General features: G+C 33.1%; 2 protein-coding genes across 2 annotated transcripts; one reads left to right on the plus strand and one right to left on the minus strand.

The window, feature by feature from the left end:
- Window positions 1–242: 242 nt before the first annotated feature.
- Window positions 243–2,014, plus strand: LOC108321322 (uncharacterized). The gene is made up of 5 exons (XM_017553042.2): window positions 243–601; window positions 675–801; window positions 897–1,175; window positions 1,262–1,366; window positions 1,444–2,014. Exons 1-5 carry the CDS (start codon window positions 243–245, stop codon window positions 1,966–1,968), a joined length of 1,395 nt encoding a protein of 464 aa, XP_017408531.2. The 3' UTR covers window positions 1,969–2,014.
- A 3,918-nt stretch (window positions 2,015–5,932) lies between these two features.
- LOC108321332 (alpha-galactosidase 1) lies at window positions 5,933–9,575 on the minus strand. The gene is made up of 15 exons (XM_017553052.2): window positions 9,285–9,575; window positions 8,921–8,979; window positions 8,679–8,735; window positions 8,516–8,550; window positions 8,278–8,381; window positions 8,110–8,185; window positions 7,959–8,017; window positions 7,787–7,852; window positions 7,623–7,706; window positions 7,255–7,319; window positions 7,083–7,165; window positions 6,917–7,007; window positions 6,613–6,662; window positions 6,387–6,527; window positions 5,933–6,213 (listed from the first exon to the last, which is right to left on the minus strand). Exons 1-15 carry the CDS (start codon window positions 9,458–9,460, stop codon window positions 6,121–6,123), a joined length of 1,239 nt encoding a protein of 412 aa, XP_017408541.2. The 5' UTR covers window positions 9,461–9,575; the 3' UTR covers window positions 5,933–6,120.
- Window positions 9,576–15,262: the final 5,687 nt, after the last annotated feature.

Raw genomic sequence — 15,262 nt, forward strand, 5'->3', positions numbered from 1 at the left:
CAGTAAGTAAATATGGCATACTGTTAGTTCTCATTTTAAAGTGTTGTTAATGGTGTTTTTCTTGAAGCTTTATGTTTTCATTTTCAATTTTCCTTCCATATGTACTGTTTCTTCTCAATCTGGTATTGGACTTGGGGTCCAGTCCACTAGTCTCAGTGGTATTTCTTCTGCATCACTACAGCAGCCACCCTATTCCACCTTCAGCAAAATCAAATAAGGAGAAGGGCAAGAAGAAAGCTTATATGGTCAAGTTGTTAAACCGTTTCAATAACGTAAATGCTTCAAGTAGTCAGCCATCTACACCTACCTCTACCTCCACTGCTATATTTGTTCCACCACCATTACAAGTTCTTGGTTTGACACCTACTCCACCATCAATTCCACCTTCGTTGGAAGTTCCTCCTTTCACACCTAGTTCACAACAATTTGCTGCTGATCAATGGAGATCACCCTCCCCCCATGTTGGTTCTAACCCAACAACTCCCACAAATATGCCATCACCATCTCCTATAGGGGATAACCCTCCATGTTCAAGTTCAGCAGCCAATGACTTTGAAGATGTTTCCAACAATCGTCCAATCATTACACCTATTGGAGGAGGGTAAGAAAACATCAATTTAATGTTCCAAGCATATACTGTATTATTCTAATATTTGACTTTTATTTTGGTATAGGTTTTATCCAACAAAAACAGCATCCAAAGCAATCACAGCCACCATCAAGGCACAGTTTGATGAGCCATGGGTGACATGGGGACAAATACCTCAGACACGAAGAGATGTTTTCTTTGAGCGTTTTAAGGTACACTTGTGTTCATTTACATTATGTACTACAGTTAATTTTAAATGTTAAGGTCCTCAATTATCTTATCCAATATTCATCTTTTTTGTCAACAGAGAAAGGTTTCATGGAGGTCTAACCATGAAGAAAAGGTGAAAAAAAATTTCCACACAAAAGCATCTCATAGATTATCTGAGATGTTTAAAAAAGCTCGAACAGAAGGAAAAAAACCTGATTGGATGGGGGATAATGTTTGGAATGGTCTTTTGGAGAAGTGGAACATGCCACTTTATAGACAGAAATGTGAAACGGCCAAAAAGAACAGGACATCTGACAAGGGTGGTTGTTTGCACACTGGGGGATCCATTAGCGTGCATGAGCATGCAATTCGTCTGGTACATATAAATTTATTTTTACATTTCTATACGGATAAACTTTAAAAATATTTGATGTTAACAACTAACATCTTCTTTGCTTGCAGTCACAGGAGCTTGGTCGATCAGTGCATGTTGATGAAATATTTCAGCAGACACATATTCGAGCATCAACAGGAGAATTTGTCGATGAAAGGTCTAGGCGGACACATGTTAGTTTCTACTAACTTATTCTTTATTAGGTTATATAATTCTTAGGTCTATCTATTTAACGATATTCATTTAACAGGAAGAGTTTGAAGCCAGATTTTCTCAAATAAGATCTGAGACAGCATCCGTTGGGGCTTCAACATGTGCTCCCCTAGACCCTACAGATGAGGAAAGATTGAGGAACCAATGTTGGTTGGATGTTGCTGGTGGAAGGTACAAGGGACGCGTATACGGCATTGGAAATGTCAGTGCTCAAGATGACTGTGTCGATAGTTACATACAACAGACACAGGCATCTTCTTCTCAGCAACCGATTGCAGAGGACATTCTTAACCTCCACACACGAGTATCAACCCATGATGACCAACTTCGACAGATGAACTCTCAATTGCAAGGCTTTATTGGTGTCATGATGCAGTATCTTCCACCTCCTGCAGCCGCAATTGCACAACAATTTCTTCAATCCCAGAATCAGCCACAAGCTAATGTTCAACCACAACAACCACAACAACCACAGCAACCACAGCAACCACAGCAACCAACAGATCAACCACAGCAACCAACAGATCAACCACAAGATGATACTATTTATGGAGATTACTAGTTATGTTTTTAGAAGTAGGACATGTGTATGACTCACACTTATTCTCTCAATGACTTTGAACATGTTATTTGAACTTATTATGATTAACAATTATGTAAACTTTCTTATTATTAATGTGAAATGCATGTTTGTAGGTTTTAAACACTTAATTTATTTATCAAATTTGTGAATGGATATAATGTCCAGGTCTTGTGAATTGTGTGTGTGGTATGGGCAGGTCTTGTAAATTGTCTCTTTTTGGATGTTGGATGACCAGGTCTGCTTTCAAGTCAGCGGTATGTAAATTATATACGGATATTCCGTATATAAATTATATACGGATTATCCGTATGTAATCTTATCTACGACCTTTTTATATACGGATTTTTGACCGTATATAATCCGTATATAACACCACTTTTTATACGGATTTTCGGTGTTATATACGGATTTCGGCCGTATATAAATGCCATTTTTCTTGTAGTGGAAAGAAATAAAAAAATTTGGGGAATCAAGAAATTGAATCTGGCAGAGCCGGTTAAACAATTTCCAATCCTTCCAAATTACAATAAAAATAAATAAGGAAAACAATAAAATGTTTGGGGAAACAAGAAATTGAATCTGGCAGAGCCGGTTAGACAATTTCTAATCCTTCCAAAATATAAAAATAAACAACTAATAACATACAAATGGCATAACATATTCAACATCACAATTTACAACTATCACACTTGGATATCAACACAAAAGCATACTCTCATTTAAATTCAAGATCATACAGAAACAAAATACTCTATATTCAAGATTTAAGATCAGACAAAAGCAAAATATAGCATATTCAAGACTCAAGATAATACAAAAGGAAATACTCAAAGTTAGCTCCCCTTACCTCTATTCCAGACTTAGTTTCCTCTTCTCAAACCGTTCTCCGGAAACTTCCAGAATTTCCCCTCTTCAACTAGAATTTACTCCAACTCTCTTCTCTCACAATTTCTCTAGAATTTTGGTGTAAATTTCCAGCCTCCCCCCCTTGACTATTTATAGTAAAAAAATTTACTATTCATTTTTACTATTCATTTTTTTATTCATTTTACTATTACAAAAATAATTTTTTTATTTGCAAATTGGTGAATTCTGATCTCAAAGCTACGTGTAACACTTATCCTTTCCAAAAATAAATTTTTTTTTTTTACTATTCACTTTTTACTATTCACAATTTACTATTCACTAATTTTTTTTTTCTAGTATCTAACAAATATTTTCAAGGATCTTACAGTAACAACTTGGGGTACAATTATGTCTATGGGTTCATTGATCCCTAAGTCATTCACGAAGCAAATGATTTTGATGACATCACAACATATCTCACCAGCAGATTAGGAAGTGGGAAGGAAATATATTTTATTCCTTATATATTTGGGTAAATGAAGTTTGTTAACTTCATAAAGATCCATATGTGATTTTAATATATAAAAATTAAGTTATTATCAATTTCAGGCACCATTGGCAGTTACTTGTTATTTCCATATCGGAGAGCTATGCTTTGTGGTTTTTCTCATTGCACAAGTCTCCTCCCAAACATCTTAGACAAGCAGTTGATTGGTAAGAACCTCAATGTTTGGACTTTCTTTGTTATATAAATGAATGCTAAAACCTTTTTTTATATAGTTCTATGGTTGGGAGTTCAACTGCTAACAATAGAAAGCTTGCATGAGTTGCTCTCAAGGTTTGTTTTAATGATTTTCACTAACTATTTACAACTGTGATGATATATTGTAGTGTAACAGACAAAGTGGGTCATATGAGTGCGAATACTATGTAATGTATTGGATGACCCACATTATTCGTGCCCATATCACAAGAGGTTGGGAAACGGTAATATTTAAATTTAATGAATTTTTATTTTCTCCAACATTTGGAATTCATATACACTAATTAATATCAATTGTCTTGTGCAGAGATTCAAGACTACTACTCTACTTCCTGAGAAGCCACTTACATTCCTGAGGAAGGCACTTGCAAAACATTTAGTTAGATTATATAATATTTCATAGTTATTAGATTTAAAATACATTACAACATGTTGATTTATAGTTATTAGACTTTGTACATTATGTGATGTAAATATTGAATATTGTGTTGAATCTGTGTTGTATATATTGTGTTTGATATGCAGGTTTGTTTTTGTGATAGTGGATATCACAAAAACAGACCTGTTATTAAAAAAAATTGCAGGAGAATAGACCTCGGTTGTAGCCAAAACTGAGGTAGAAAGCCACCTTATGACATCGGTTCAGCCACAACCGATGGCATAGGGTGCACGAGAATTTAAAAAAAAATAGGGGTTTGCAGCGGTTCAAGCCAAAATCGCTGCCATATCTCCATGTTATTACCTCGGTTGAACCGAGGTAATAACCCCTTCCCCCTTTTCTTTTCTTTTCTTTATTACTTGGGTTGTTGAAGAACCGAGAGAGTAGCCTTCAGAATATTACCTTGGTTGTAACCGAGGTCAAAAATCTCCAACCTTTTTACCTAGTTAGATATGTCTTGGTTCGAAAACTGAAACGTATTGTAAAAAATAATTGTTATCGTTTTCCTTCGCTGTACTAGTGAGTGATATAGATTATCCAATTTGAGAATATAGAAGATTAATTTTAGGCCTCAGATATTTTCCCTTAAAAAAATAGTTTTACTTCAACAAAATTTATAAAACATTATTCGTGTCAAATATTTATAATAGAAAAATTTAATCGATTGTTTTTATCAGATGGGAGAAGAGAGTATTATGGACATCCTAACATGGCTTGTGTCTCTTTCGCCGTTGATAATGTGAAATTGACTTTTGTTGGACAATAACTTAAAGCTGGCCAGCAATGAAAGATACCTATCCAACACATGTGGCTTAAAATATTTCAACTCTTAGGTTTATCCTATATTTCATTTGTTCACCCATTTTATTTTATCTGTTCATTTTAACAATGTTATGATGTATTTTTATTATATATTTCTGTAAATCTTTTTAATAAGTATTAAATGAAAAAAATATTTAATACTTTAGAAAAATTATACTTAATTTTTCTATTTAATAACTAAAAATACTTATAAAAATATTATTGTAGGATTTAAACTAAGGACAGAAAATAGATCAATTGGTTAGCTCTATTGCAAGGTTTCATCAACATCTCACACCTAAAAAGTTTTGTTTCTCAATTGTTCCGTAGTGATGGAGCTTTAGACATCTCTCACTCAGATTACACAGCCAGCCAATTCAAACCAAGCAATTTACAACAATGTGCCTTGCACACATGAAGCTGAGATCACCTTCACTTCACATTTAAGCATTTCCTTGGTCAATGCCTCTTTTTTAATCATATGCATATTTATAACCTGATCTTATAACAGAGTATAAACAACTACCCCATGATATATTAAGACAAAAGTGAATAAAACAAAACAAACGTTGAAAAATGCTATTCCCTCTATAAGGCCTTCACACGTTATCTCTGCTGAACATGTTTCAGGTATAATTTTACAATATTTAAAGTCCTTTCATGGTTTAGCAGGATTCATAAAATTCTTATAATAGTGATATTTTTAGACAGATCATTATGGTGGTTATTAATAAACCATTGATCCTGATCATGATGATGGGCATGCTTGGTTTTGAGTCATCCCTTAAGATAAAAAATTAACATACTGCAGAGTAACTTAACCTGCATGATTTGGTATAGAACAGACTCTTTCGTACTATCATAATTTATTACTATAAACCAGTAGTTAATCTTGAGTTTGTAGAATCTTTTTATCTTACAAAGAAACAAAATAGTCCAAGAAAAGCACAGTCCAACTAAGAAAAGCACGACATTATTCATCTTGGGTAGAAACTGAGGGTTTCAAAAAATTCAGATATAGCAACCTCGTTATAACATGCTCGCTCTTCAATCAACATTTTAAGAGATTATGTTTAAATTTGGCAATGCTGGAATGATTCTGCATGTCAATAGTTTTATTATCATCTGAGTGACTGCTTCCATTGAGCAGCTTTGTACACTAAGCAACGTAGCAAGCTTCTATGAACAGAAGCACAAGAAAATGTTTATTGAAGTGAAACTCAGTAAGAAAAACAATATTGACAGACACCACAAGCTGCAATACCAAAATCTGTTTCAGAACTCAAGCAACTGGATTCAGCACGTACATTTTACACGCCTGTGGCTCAACTTGGGCAGTCAATTTTTCCTTAAAGCGTCCCACCAGTGTCTTGTGCTGCATGCATTGTACCAGATAAGTCACAGCATCAGTATCAACAGAGTTGTGATACAAAACAAAGCATGCATTGTAGCAGCTAATTCATAGCATCAGTAGTACCAACAGAACTGAGATGAAAACAAAAGCATGCATACAAAAAACAAAAGATTGAATGCCTACAAACACAGTACCTCCCAAAGGTCTCTTGCTTCAACAGCACTTTTTGATGGAATACCAATATCATCCCAATATGCTGTAATGGAAATATTCCAAGGGCCACGATTTAGCAAGACAACAGCCACCCTGTACCTTGAAAGAGGACCTGCCCAAATCTGCATAAAAGCTCATGCATGATCATTTATTGTTCATATGAAAATAGATACAAAAATCACGTGTTGTGTTCCAAATTCTACTTACCTCAATATCACCTTCCATCCTAACCTTCTTACCTTGCACACCAAGTGAATCTGCGATTATATGATATAAATATTAATAACAAAACCTTGCTATAATGAATAAGAAATGAGTCTGATATAAACTTACAAAGTTACAGACTTTTACAGTGTGAAAGGTTTCTAGACAATGAAAACGGTTTTAGACTGTCAACCAATTAGAAATCATGGTAGCTGTGACTTATTTTGAAGATTGTAAATTCATCATATGACAGTTTTTTATGGATTACTGTGTAAAAAAAAATCAGTACAGAAACTATTTGTATCACCTTGGTTAACTGCAATAACTTCCTTATTTGTTACAATGTCAACAGTGTCTTTGGTCATATTTCTAACATCACAGCCAAGAAGAAGAGGAGCCTGCAACAAAAGAAGGCCTTGTACATGTTTTTGCATAAATCAGTGTATTTGAAGACACAAGAATCATAGTACTACCTTGGAAAGGGCCCATAAACTGAAGTGAACAATATATTCATTTTTTGTCATCCCTCCATTTCCCACCTCAAGCATGTCAGGATCTGTTGAGTTAACATGTTCAATGGATATCATGATTCTCAATTGGATAAAAATATCTTCCCAGAAAGCACAAGGGTAATGAGATTCTAACCATTCCAACCACCAGGTCTTGCATATTCAGCATAAACTTCATTCATGTCTGCCTTTGAAATCATGCTGCCAAAGACAATGTTAGGTAACTTTTATTAGCTACGGATCCATATTAATTCAATAACTCTGCACCAGTTGATTTGATTGTACAGTGGTAAATTATCAGTTTTTTCGTATTTATAGGAGTTGAATTGAACACAGGTTCCATGAGAGCTTAAACAACTAAAGACTGTTCAACCAGTTGAGTGAGATTATTACTCTGATTAACAATGACACTATTGTTTTAGATGAAAGAAAAATAGAATAGGAGTTTGATGGCTATAGAACTTTCTCCCATTTGTACTAACTAATTCAAAACACAATTTTCACCTTTCCCATGAATCATTAATGTCATTGGTAGTTCTCCAGCTGTTTCCCACTTTAGCACCCCATAAAGCAGGGTGCAAGTCTCCCCTAACAAACACACCATCGATGATTAGAGTGAAGAACATGAAATTGGAGGAGCAATAAGTTACTAAAACAGATAAAATTACCATTCACATAGTGAGAAGAAGATTGGACGACCAGCCATTGATAAAGCCCGAGTCATAACAGGGTATCTAGTCATATGAAGACCATAGTTTTCAAAACTATATACAACTAAAAAAGTGGAATGCTAATATTCACTTCGATCAGTTAAAATATAACACTAATAAACATGACTACCTATCAGTTGGTTTTGATTCATCATTGTTACAGTTATCATACTTCAAATAATCAATACCCTGTAGATAAACCAAAACAACCGTTTGTTTAATTGCACTGAATGCGATTATTCCAAGGAAAAAGAAGAAGAAACGAGCACAATGTGCAATACCCATGACGCAAAAGTCTTGGCATCTTGAAACTCATGACCAAGAGAACCAGGCATCTGTTTGCTACAAGTAAAATACCTGCAAAATTGACCAATCTAAAGCTTAGTTAAGAATGTCACAAAGAAGTACATGGGACTAAATTGGTTAGTTGTTTAGTTAAGTCTATGTACCCAGCATCTGAATAAATTCCAAGTTTAAGACCTTTGCTGTGAACATAATCTGCAAGAGCTTTGATTCCAGAAGGAAATGTTGATTTTTTTGCTACCAGATTACCCTATAACAATACAACAGACATCAATAGCCTATGTAAATGTTCGAAAAACAACAATTAATTGAATGTGAGAAGTTTCAGGTAAGCAGTAAGAAAATGAAATGCAATGAAGCATATAAAAACCAGAACAACCGTACATGAGCATCCCGGTTTAATTCAGCCCAACAATCATCTGCAATAATAGAAAATTGTGGATTAAGTTTGACTGCATGTGCTTATGACATTTTGCAAAGTAAAGAAGCACAATATTAATTAATTAATAAGAAGAAGAAACTTGAAAAAATAGGTGTTTCCATGTACCTATATTGACATATGTGTATCCAAGCTTAGAAAGACCAGTAGAAACAAGGGCATCAGCTGTAAACCCATGTAAAAAATCACAATCAGGCTAAATTCTCAACCAAGTGAATCTTTTCTAAAAAACTAAATTAAAAGTCAAAAGCTAATTTCTCAGATGTACACATAATTCTATATATAATCATAAACTGATGATAATAGATATATACAAAATTCACCCAGCACACACACAAAGGGCCAAATACCAGTTTCCCTGATGATTTTTTCGTTAATTTGACAGCTAAAATGATTCCAACTGTTCCACCTGCACTAAAAGGAACTGTTGTAAGTAATAACATCTCAGTATGATAATTTTTTTTATGGACAAACTTGGAATCAGACAAGAATGGGCTAAGTGTAGTTGCAACTACTTATTTGAGGTACAAGAAAAAAAAATTGTTCTCCCAAGATTCTTGCCAGGCCTGTTCACAACATAAACCGACAGTCGGTTGAAGAGTGTTGCAAGATGAACAGGGAAACTGAGAGACTCAGTGCAAGTGAAAAACAAAAAGCACTCATTCTCACACAAAGAAGAAACTTTATGTTTCTGAACACAAATCACAGACATACCCCATTGGAGGAGTTCTAGCAAGGCCATTAGCAAGAAGATTCCTCTTGTGTTGCTCCACATGGTCATGGAGTTGTGCTGGGTCTGATGATGATGAAGCATTGACACAATTCAAGGAGCAGAGCAAAAAGGGCAACAAAGCCACCAGCACTTTATAGGTAAACCTTCTTCTATCCATTGTGTTTGTTTATTCACTTCAAATGCAGTGCGAAAGACAAGATCCCTTATCTTTTTATACACAGATTTCCTTCACTGCTATGTTCCTCAGTTCAAGGTTGTTCTTTTGGAGTTACTGTGATTTTGAGTTTAATTACACATAAATAAATTAAGTAATCAAAAAGTGAAAAAAAAATATTAAAAAATTTATACTTTCAAAAAAATTTATATGGTTTTATATATGATTAACTCATGAGTCATGAATAAATACTGGTTTCATTGTATTTTCTTAGGACTGTCAAGATGTGAGTACTCTGCGTGCTGCAGAATTTGAGGACAATGTGACACGATGCAAACACTCTACAATCCACATAGTTTTGAATAATTTCCATGTGAGATATAATTTGAGACTTTCAATGGAAAAGATAATACTAGTTTGTCCACAAGCTTCTATAAACTTGTTTACATAATATTTTTAAGAAAATTTGTATATATTAGTTATATTTTTTTATATATTTCTCTAAACTCTTACTTTCAACTTATATTATTGAATTTCATTTTATATAAAGTTTATTTATTCTTATTCTTAAATTTTATAAAAAATTATAATATAAAGCTCTTCCAAACACAATAATATATATATATATATATATATATATATATATATATATATATATGAACACAAAATATCCTAATAAAACTTTGATTCCATAATGATCTTTGGATTTAGTTAAATCTAATGTTTTTAATTATATTTAATGAATAATTAAAGCATGAAATTAATATTATTAGTAATTTTTTTAATTATTTTTAATTTTGATATTATTCATATATGGAATATAATTATTTGTTTACTATATAGTTTTAAATTAATAAAAAACAAAACATAAAAGGAAAAAATAGGTTATTAGATTTATCTATATCTTTATATACTTTATTTGTAATAAAATCTTAGATACCAGTATTATATTTTTTATAATAATAATAATGATAAGATGAAGAAGAAAAGTATTATAGTTGTTAAATATTTGAGTTGATAATGATGGTTGGATTTAACAGAATTTAATGTTTTTAATTATATTGATTGAATTAGTAAAGTACTGAATAAATACTAAAAGATATTCTGTAATGAATGAAAATTAATGGTAAATAATGTTGTTGCAATCACATAGCATATACCAAAAGGGTAATTAAAAAAATGAAAGAAGAGAATAAAAGGTGCATCATAATCTGATGTCTATTATTAGAGAATAAGGTTTTGTTGTGTTTAGGAAATTATTGTCCTCATCTATATGAGTTAGCATAGAAAATTAGAAAGTGTTGTTTGTTTTTGAAAAATGAAGATTCATGACACATAAGTACTGAGATAGGGACCCTCAAAATGCATGTCACATGAAATCAGAAGATAAGGGTTGTGGGAACTATCTAGACTATACACCAGTCGGTGGAAATTTCAATACCAATATAATTTTACAAACTTCTTCCTTCCAACACATGTATCATATGTAAGATTGAAAAATATTTTTATAATTAATTTGTATAACTTCTGTTATGTATCTCATTCAACGTCATATACAACATTTATATAGCTTTTTAAGTTAACTAAAAATAAAGAAAAAATATTTTTAAACTGAGAATATTGTTTGAGATAAGGCTTTTCATTTGAACATAATTTTCTAATTTTTATTTTCAACATTATGTAACATCCCAAAACATAGCATTATCTATGTATTAGTCATCACATATATTCAGTATAATAAATCGGTTAATAAACGAAATTATAAAGTTATTATAGTTATCTAATAACCATAAAAGAGACTTTATATTTATAAATCATCTATGATTAAAACTATCTATAAAAATAACTAAAAGAAGTCTAAGCATCCACAACATCTCCATCCAAAGTTTGCTCCTAAACAGTCTCATCTTCCTCTGCTCACACCCACCGGATGATCATAGCAAAGAGAAGAAGCAAAGAACATACAAGCATAATCACAAGAAAAAGGGTAAGCTAGAATACAACAATTAATGATACATAACACATGTTAACATTCATACAACAACACATAGCACATCAAACCAAACAACCCTTTTTATTCATGACGACCCTTTGACTTGACCATCCAGATTAGTATGAATATTAAGCTATGGCAGTTCATGCTCTTGTTGTGGTGAAACAACTGGCCCACCCCAAGCTACCACACAAGGTTAGTCTGTTATCACTCGCCTTAGGCCAAGATAAAGCCCATAAACTAGGACCTCCTGTTATTCTCACGACATGCCTCACCCTTCTCTACTTGAGAATAGGTGACCATTAGAATGTCAGAATGAACTCCAAGACTGAGTTTCCCATATTCATATTTAAAATACTTGAAACCACCACTGAGAAGTTCCTCCTTGGATACCTTTGAAACTATTAATATCACTTCACATTTACATAGTATACCAATACATGAGACTATTGATCATACATTAAAGAAATAAAGACACCCTTACAAGTCATCAGAAAACACACAATAACACAATTTCTTCAAGGCATCATATAACTCACATTTAGGTAAGGAAAACAACTTTGAAACTCTCACCAACAGTTCCGGAAGGGTCAAAAACACCCCAAAACGACCTAAAGAACGTCCAAAATGGATATTCAGAACCTTGAAAACTCCCTAAAAATGTTGCAGTAGCGCTAAAGGGCGCCTAAGGGCGCTCGGGGGCGCCCGGGCACGAGCCGCACGTAACCGAGGGGCGCTTGGGCGTGCCCAGGGGCGCCCGAGCCCCATACCAGTTGACAAAAACTTCAAAATTGGCTTTTGATGCACTTGAAACTTGTTCTAATGATCAAAGGGGTTTTCTAAACATTAGAATTGATGGGAAGACACATTTATAAGTAGAAGTAAGCATCCATTTGATCATTAAACCCAAGACTAAGTGTATCAAACCATTTTTGACACTCCAAAAGCACTTAAACTCGGATTTTCACCTTCTACACCAAATTTCTACAACTTAACCATTTGAACAAGTCCTAATTGACTCAATAACAAATTACAAACCATCACCTATAACCCAGAACACTTGATTCAAAATATCACTCATCAAAACCCCTAAATCTAGCCTAAAATCAAGTTAAACCTCACCTATGAACCATCAACTATTCTTGTATCAGTTATATACAATCCTCACCACTCCAAAACAGTTACAAATCACCCCAAAAACAGACCCAAATGTTCATTTCATACTTCTTCCCTTTAGACTCCGTAAAATCATCACTTTGACTCTTCCTCTATTCCTTATCTAATTTTATCAACTCAAGGCACCAATAAGTCCCAAATAACCCATAACCAAACCTATACATTATAGATTTAATACTCCAACACTATCTCATCAAATGGCCTATCAAAACCTCAACTTCAACGACCAAAAACCAAAAGACTTACACTAATTACTTCGCAATCTTTAAAATGCACATTCCAATCATCAATACACATATTCACATGCAATTCATTATCACAACATCGTCCAAAATACATCACATTATAATTTCATTGTTACATAACCACATACACATATTTAAATGAACTAATACTAGCCTAAAACAGAAATCATCATTTAAATCAAATTACTATACATAAAAACACTAAACTTACATAAAAAAAATCAAATAATGATAAACTTCTAGCTTCCCTTACCGAAAATTTCTTCTCTTTCGCTAAAATTTCCAAGATCGCAAGACGCTGGATGAAAACCCCTTTTTGAAACCCTAACTCCCAAATTCGAATCTTAAACTCGATCGCGAATTCAATCCAAGTCTTCTCCTGCCGTTCTTCTTTTCTGACACCCCTAGCCTTAAGGTTTCTGAAAAAGAAAGAAGAAAGAAAAAAAGGAGAAGGGTGACAGGGAAGAAGAAGGAAAGAAGAAAGAGGAAAAAAAAAGGGTTCTTACACATTTTTCTTTAATTTTTATTAGTTGTTAAAAAGAAGTACTTCGTTTCTCACACCAAGAAGGGGGCGGGGGTGGGGGGGGGGGGGGTTGAATTGGTGATGTGTAAAAATGACTACTTTTAAGATATTTTCGTAAAATAGGAAGTCTTTAAACTTTTCTTGAATCGTAAGTAAATTTGTATGCAATGAAACAGTAAGCATATTTGAATGCAATGACAGTATAATCGACTTAATGCAGAGAGAAGGGATAAAAAATTCAAACTCTGAGTTTTTATACTGGTTTGGCCAAGCCTACATCCAGTGTCCTTCCACTCAACCCGAGATAGAAGCCAATGCACTATATAGATCTGAGTTTTTACACCAAGGGCTTTACAGCGACCTCACATCAAAATGTAAATCACCTCTCTAACTCACTAATCTAAGTATAAGCAATACACAAAATAGGCAAGCAGCAAGAACAATCATCTTCTGTTGTCAACCCCTTTGAGATCCCCCTCAAAGTCAAGAACCACGTTCTTCTTCCTGTATACACCATAGGGAATACCAGCAACTCTCAACATTTGCCAAAGCTTTTCCTGATCACGTAGAAAGCACCTTCTTGTGCAGAACGATCAGACATTTCCAATCACACAATCTTGCTTCACAAGAAATCCTCAAGACTTTATCACCACGGTAATTCTTGATTATTGGAGCTTTTCTCTCTTATGTAAGATTTCAAAAAGCATACTGAAAAAGATATGAAAGTGTAAAGATCAATTCTCCTTCCAGAAATCAAATCATGTGTCTATATATAGTATAAGATAAATCAGACGTGTTTTAATCGATTATGCTATTAATCTAGTCGAATGCATTTCATAGTTATAACAGATTAACGACAGTCAAGTGCATTAATTGAAAGTGCAATTAATGTAATCGATTTGCAATAAATGCTTGGTCAACATATATAAAAATATGACGGTTGTGACCGTTATGTCAAGCATTGAAACAATTTTCAAATCATTAACAAACTTAGTCGAATACAAGATGCATGCAATCGATTAAGTAGAAACACTTGGCATATTTTTGAAAACTTTTCTTCTTGAAATTCATCACAGCACACTTGAAAATAATTTGTGCAAACACACGAGTTTTAATCGATTTCACCACCAATGTAATCGACTTAAAACTTATTGTTTTGCTACCGTTAAAAAGTTCAAACAGCTGAAGCTTGGTGCTTGTGGTTTTTCATTTTCGAAAACTCAGATTATGCTTACACAGATAAAAACACATTTCCAATAGAGTAATATGCAATAATTAACACAATATGTTCACAATTATGCTTATACAAATATAACACAGTAAGCATATAAGCATGTAACATGTAACATAGTACATACACATGTGTTTTTATTAACTATGTGTTGTCAGCATCAGAAACACAGATATCATTGAGATTGTGAGTTTAACTAATCATATGCTCCCCTTATCAATAATCTCAACAGGTCAGGATATTGTTGGAACTAAAAAGTGTCATGTGAACGACATAAAAGAGGGTTTATGTATTTAAGGACTATTTGTCTCATCTTATAAGTTAGATTGAAATATATATTCTATCAAATATCCTATTAATTATGATTTTTGATTTTGGTGATTCACCATATTAATTTTTTTATGGTGTAATATTACATTAATTTATTATAATTATTAATTATTTATTAGCATCCTATTTAAAAAAAAGTATTTATTTGTATTATCATAATTAAGATCTTAATTGTACATTATTACTTGTATTTAAACAATACATTATCAATACAAATCATGACATTCGATACCATTTTCTATCTTGGTATTAGAGCTTTTAAGCAAACAACTTTTGATCCATAACCACAACCATCATGTCATCTGCT

The sequence above is a fragment of the Vigna angularis genome, chromosome 2, assembly GCF_016808095.1.
Source record: "Vigna angularis cultivar LongXiaoDou No.4 chromosome 2, ASM1680809v1, whole genome shotgun sequence".
In the NCBI taxonomy this organism is placed as follows: Eukaryota; Viridiplantae; Streptophyta; class Magnoliopsida; order Fabales; family Fabaceae; genus Vigna; species Vigna angularis.

Excerpts from the sequence above, each read along its gene's own strand:
- LOC108321322 (XM_017553042.2), top strand. The coding sequence starts at position 243 with ATGGTCAAGTTGTTAAACCGTTTCAATAACGTAAATGCTTCAAGTAGT. Across the intron at positions 802-896 it reads TTTTCTTTGAGCGTTTTAAG|AGAAAGGTTTCATGGAGGTC; the intron begins GTACACTTGTGT and ends TTTTGTCAACAG. Across the intron at positions 1,176-1,261 it reads ATGAGCATGCAATTCGTCTG|TCACAGGAGCTTGGTCGATC; the intron begins GTACATATAAAT and ends CTTTGCTTGCAG.
- LOC108321332 (XM_017553052.2), bottom strand. The coding sequence starts at position 9,460 with ATGGATAGAAGAAGGTTTACCTATAAAGTGCTGGTGGCTTTGTTGCCC. Across the intron at positions 8,186-8,277 it reads GGAATTTATTCAGATGCTGG|GTATTTTACTTGTAGCAAAC; the intron begins GTACATAGACTT and ends TCAATTTTGCAG. Across the intron at positions 7,707-7,786 it reads TTCTTCTCACTATGTGAATG|GGGAGACTTGCACCCTGCTT; the intron begins GTAATTTTATCT and ends TGTGTTTGTTAG.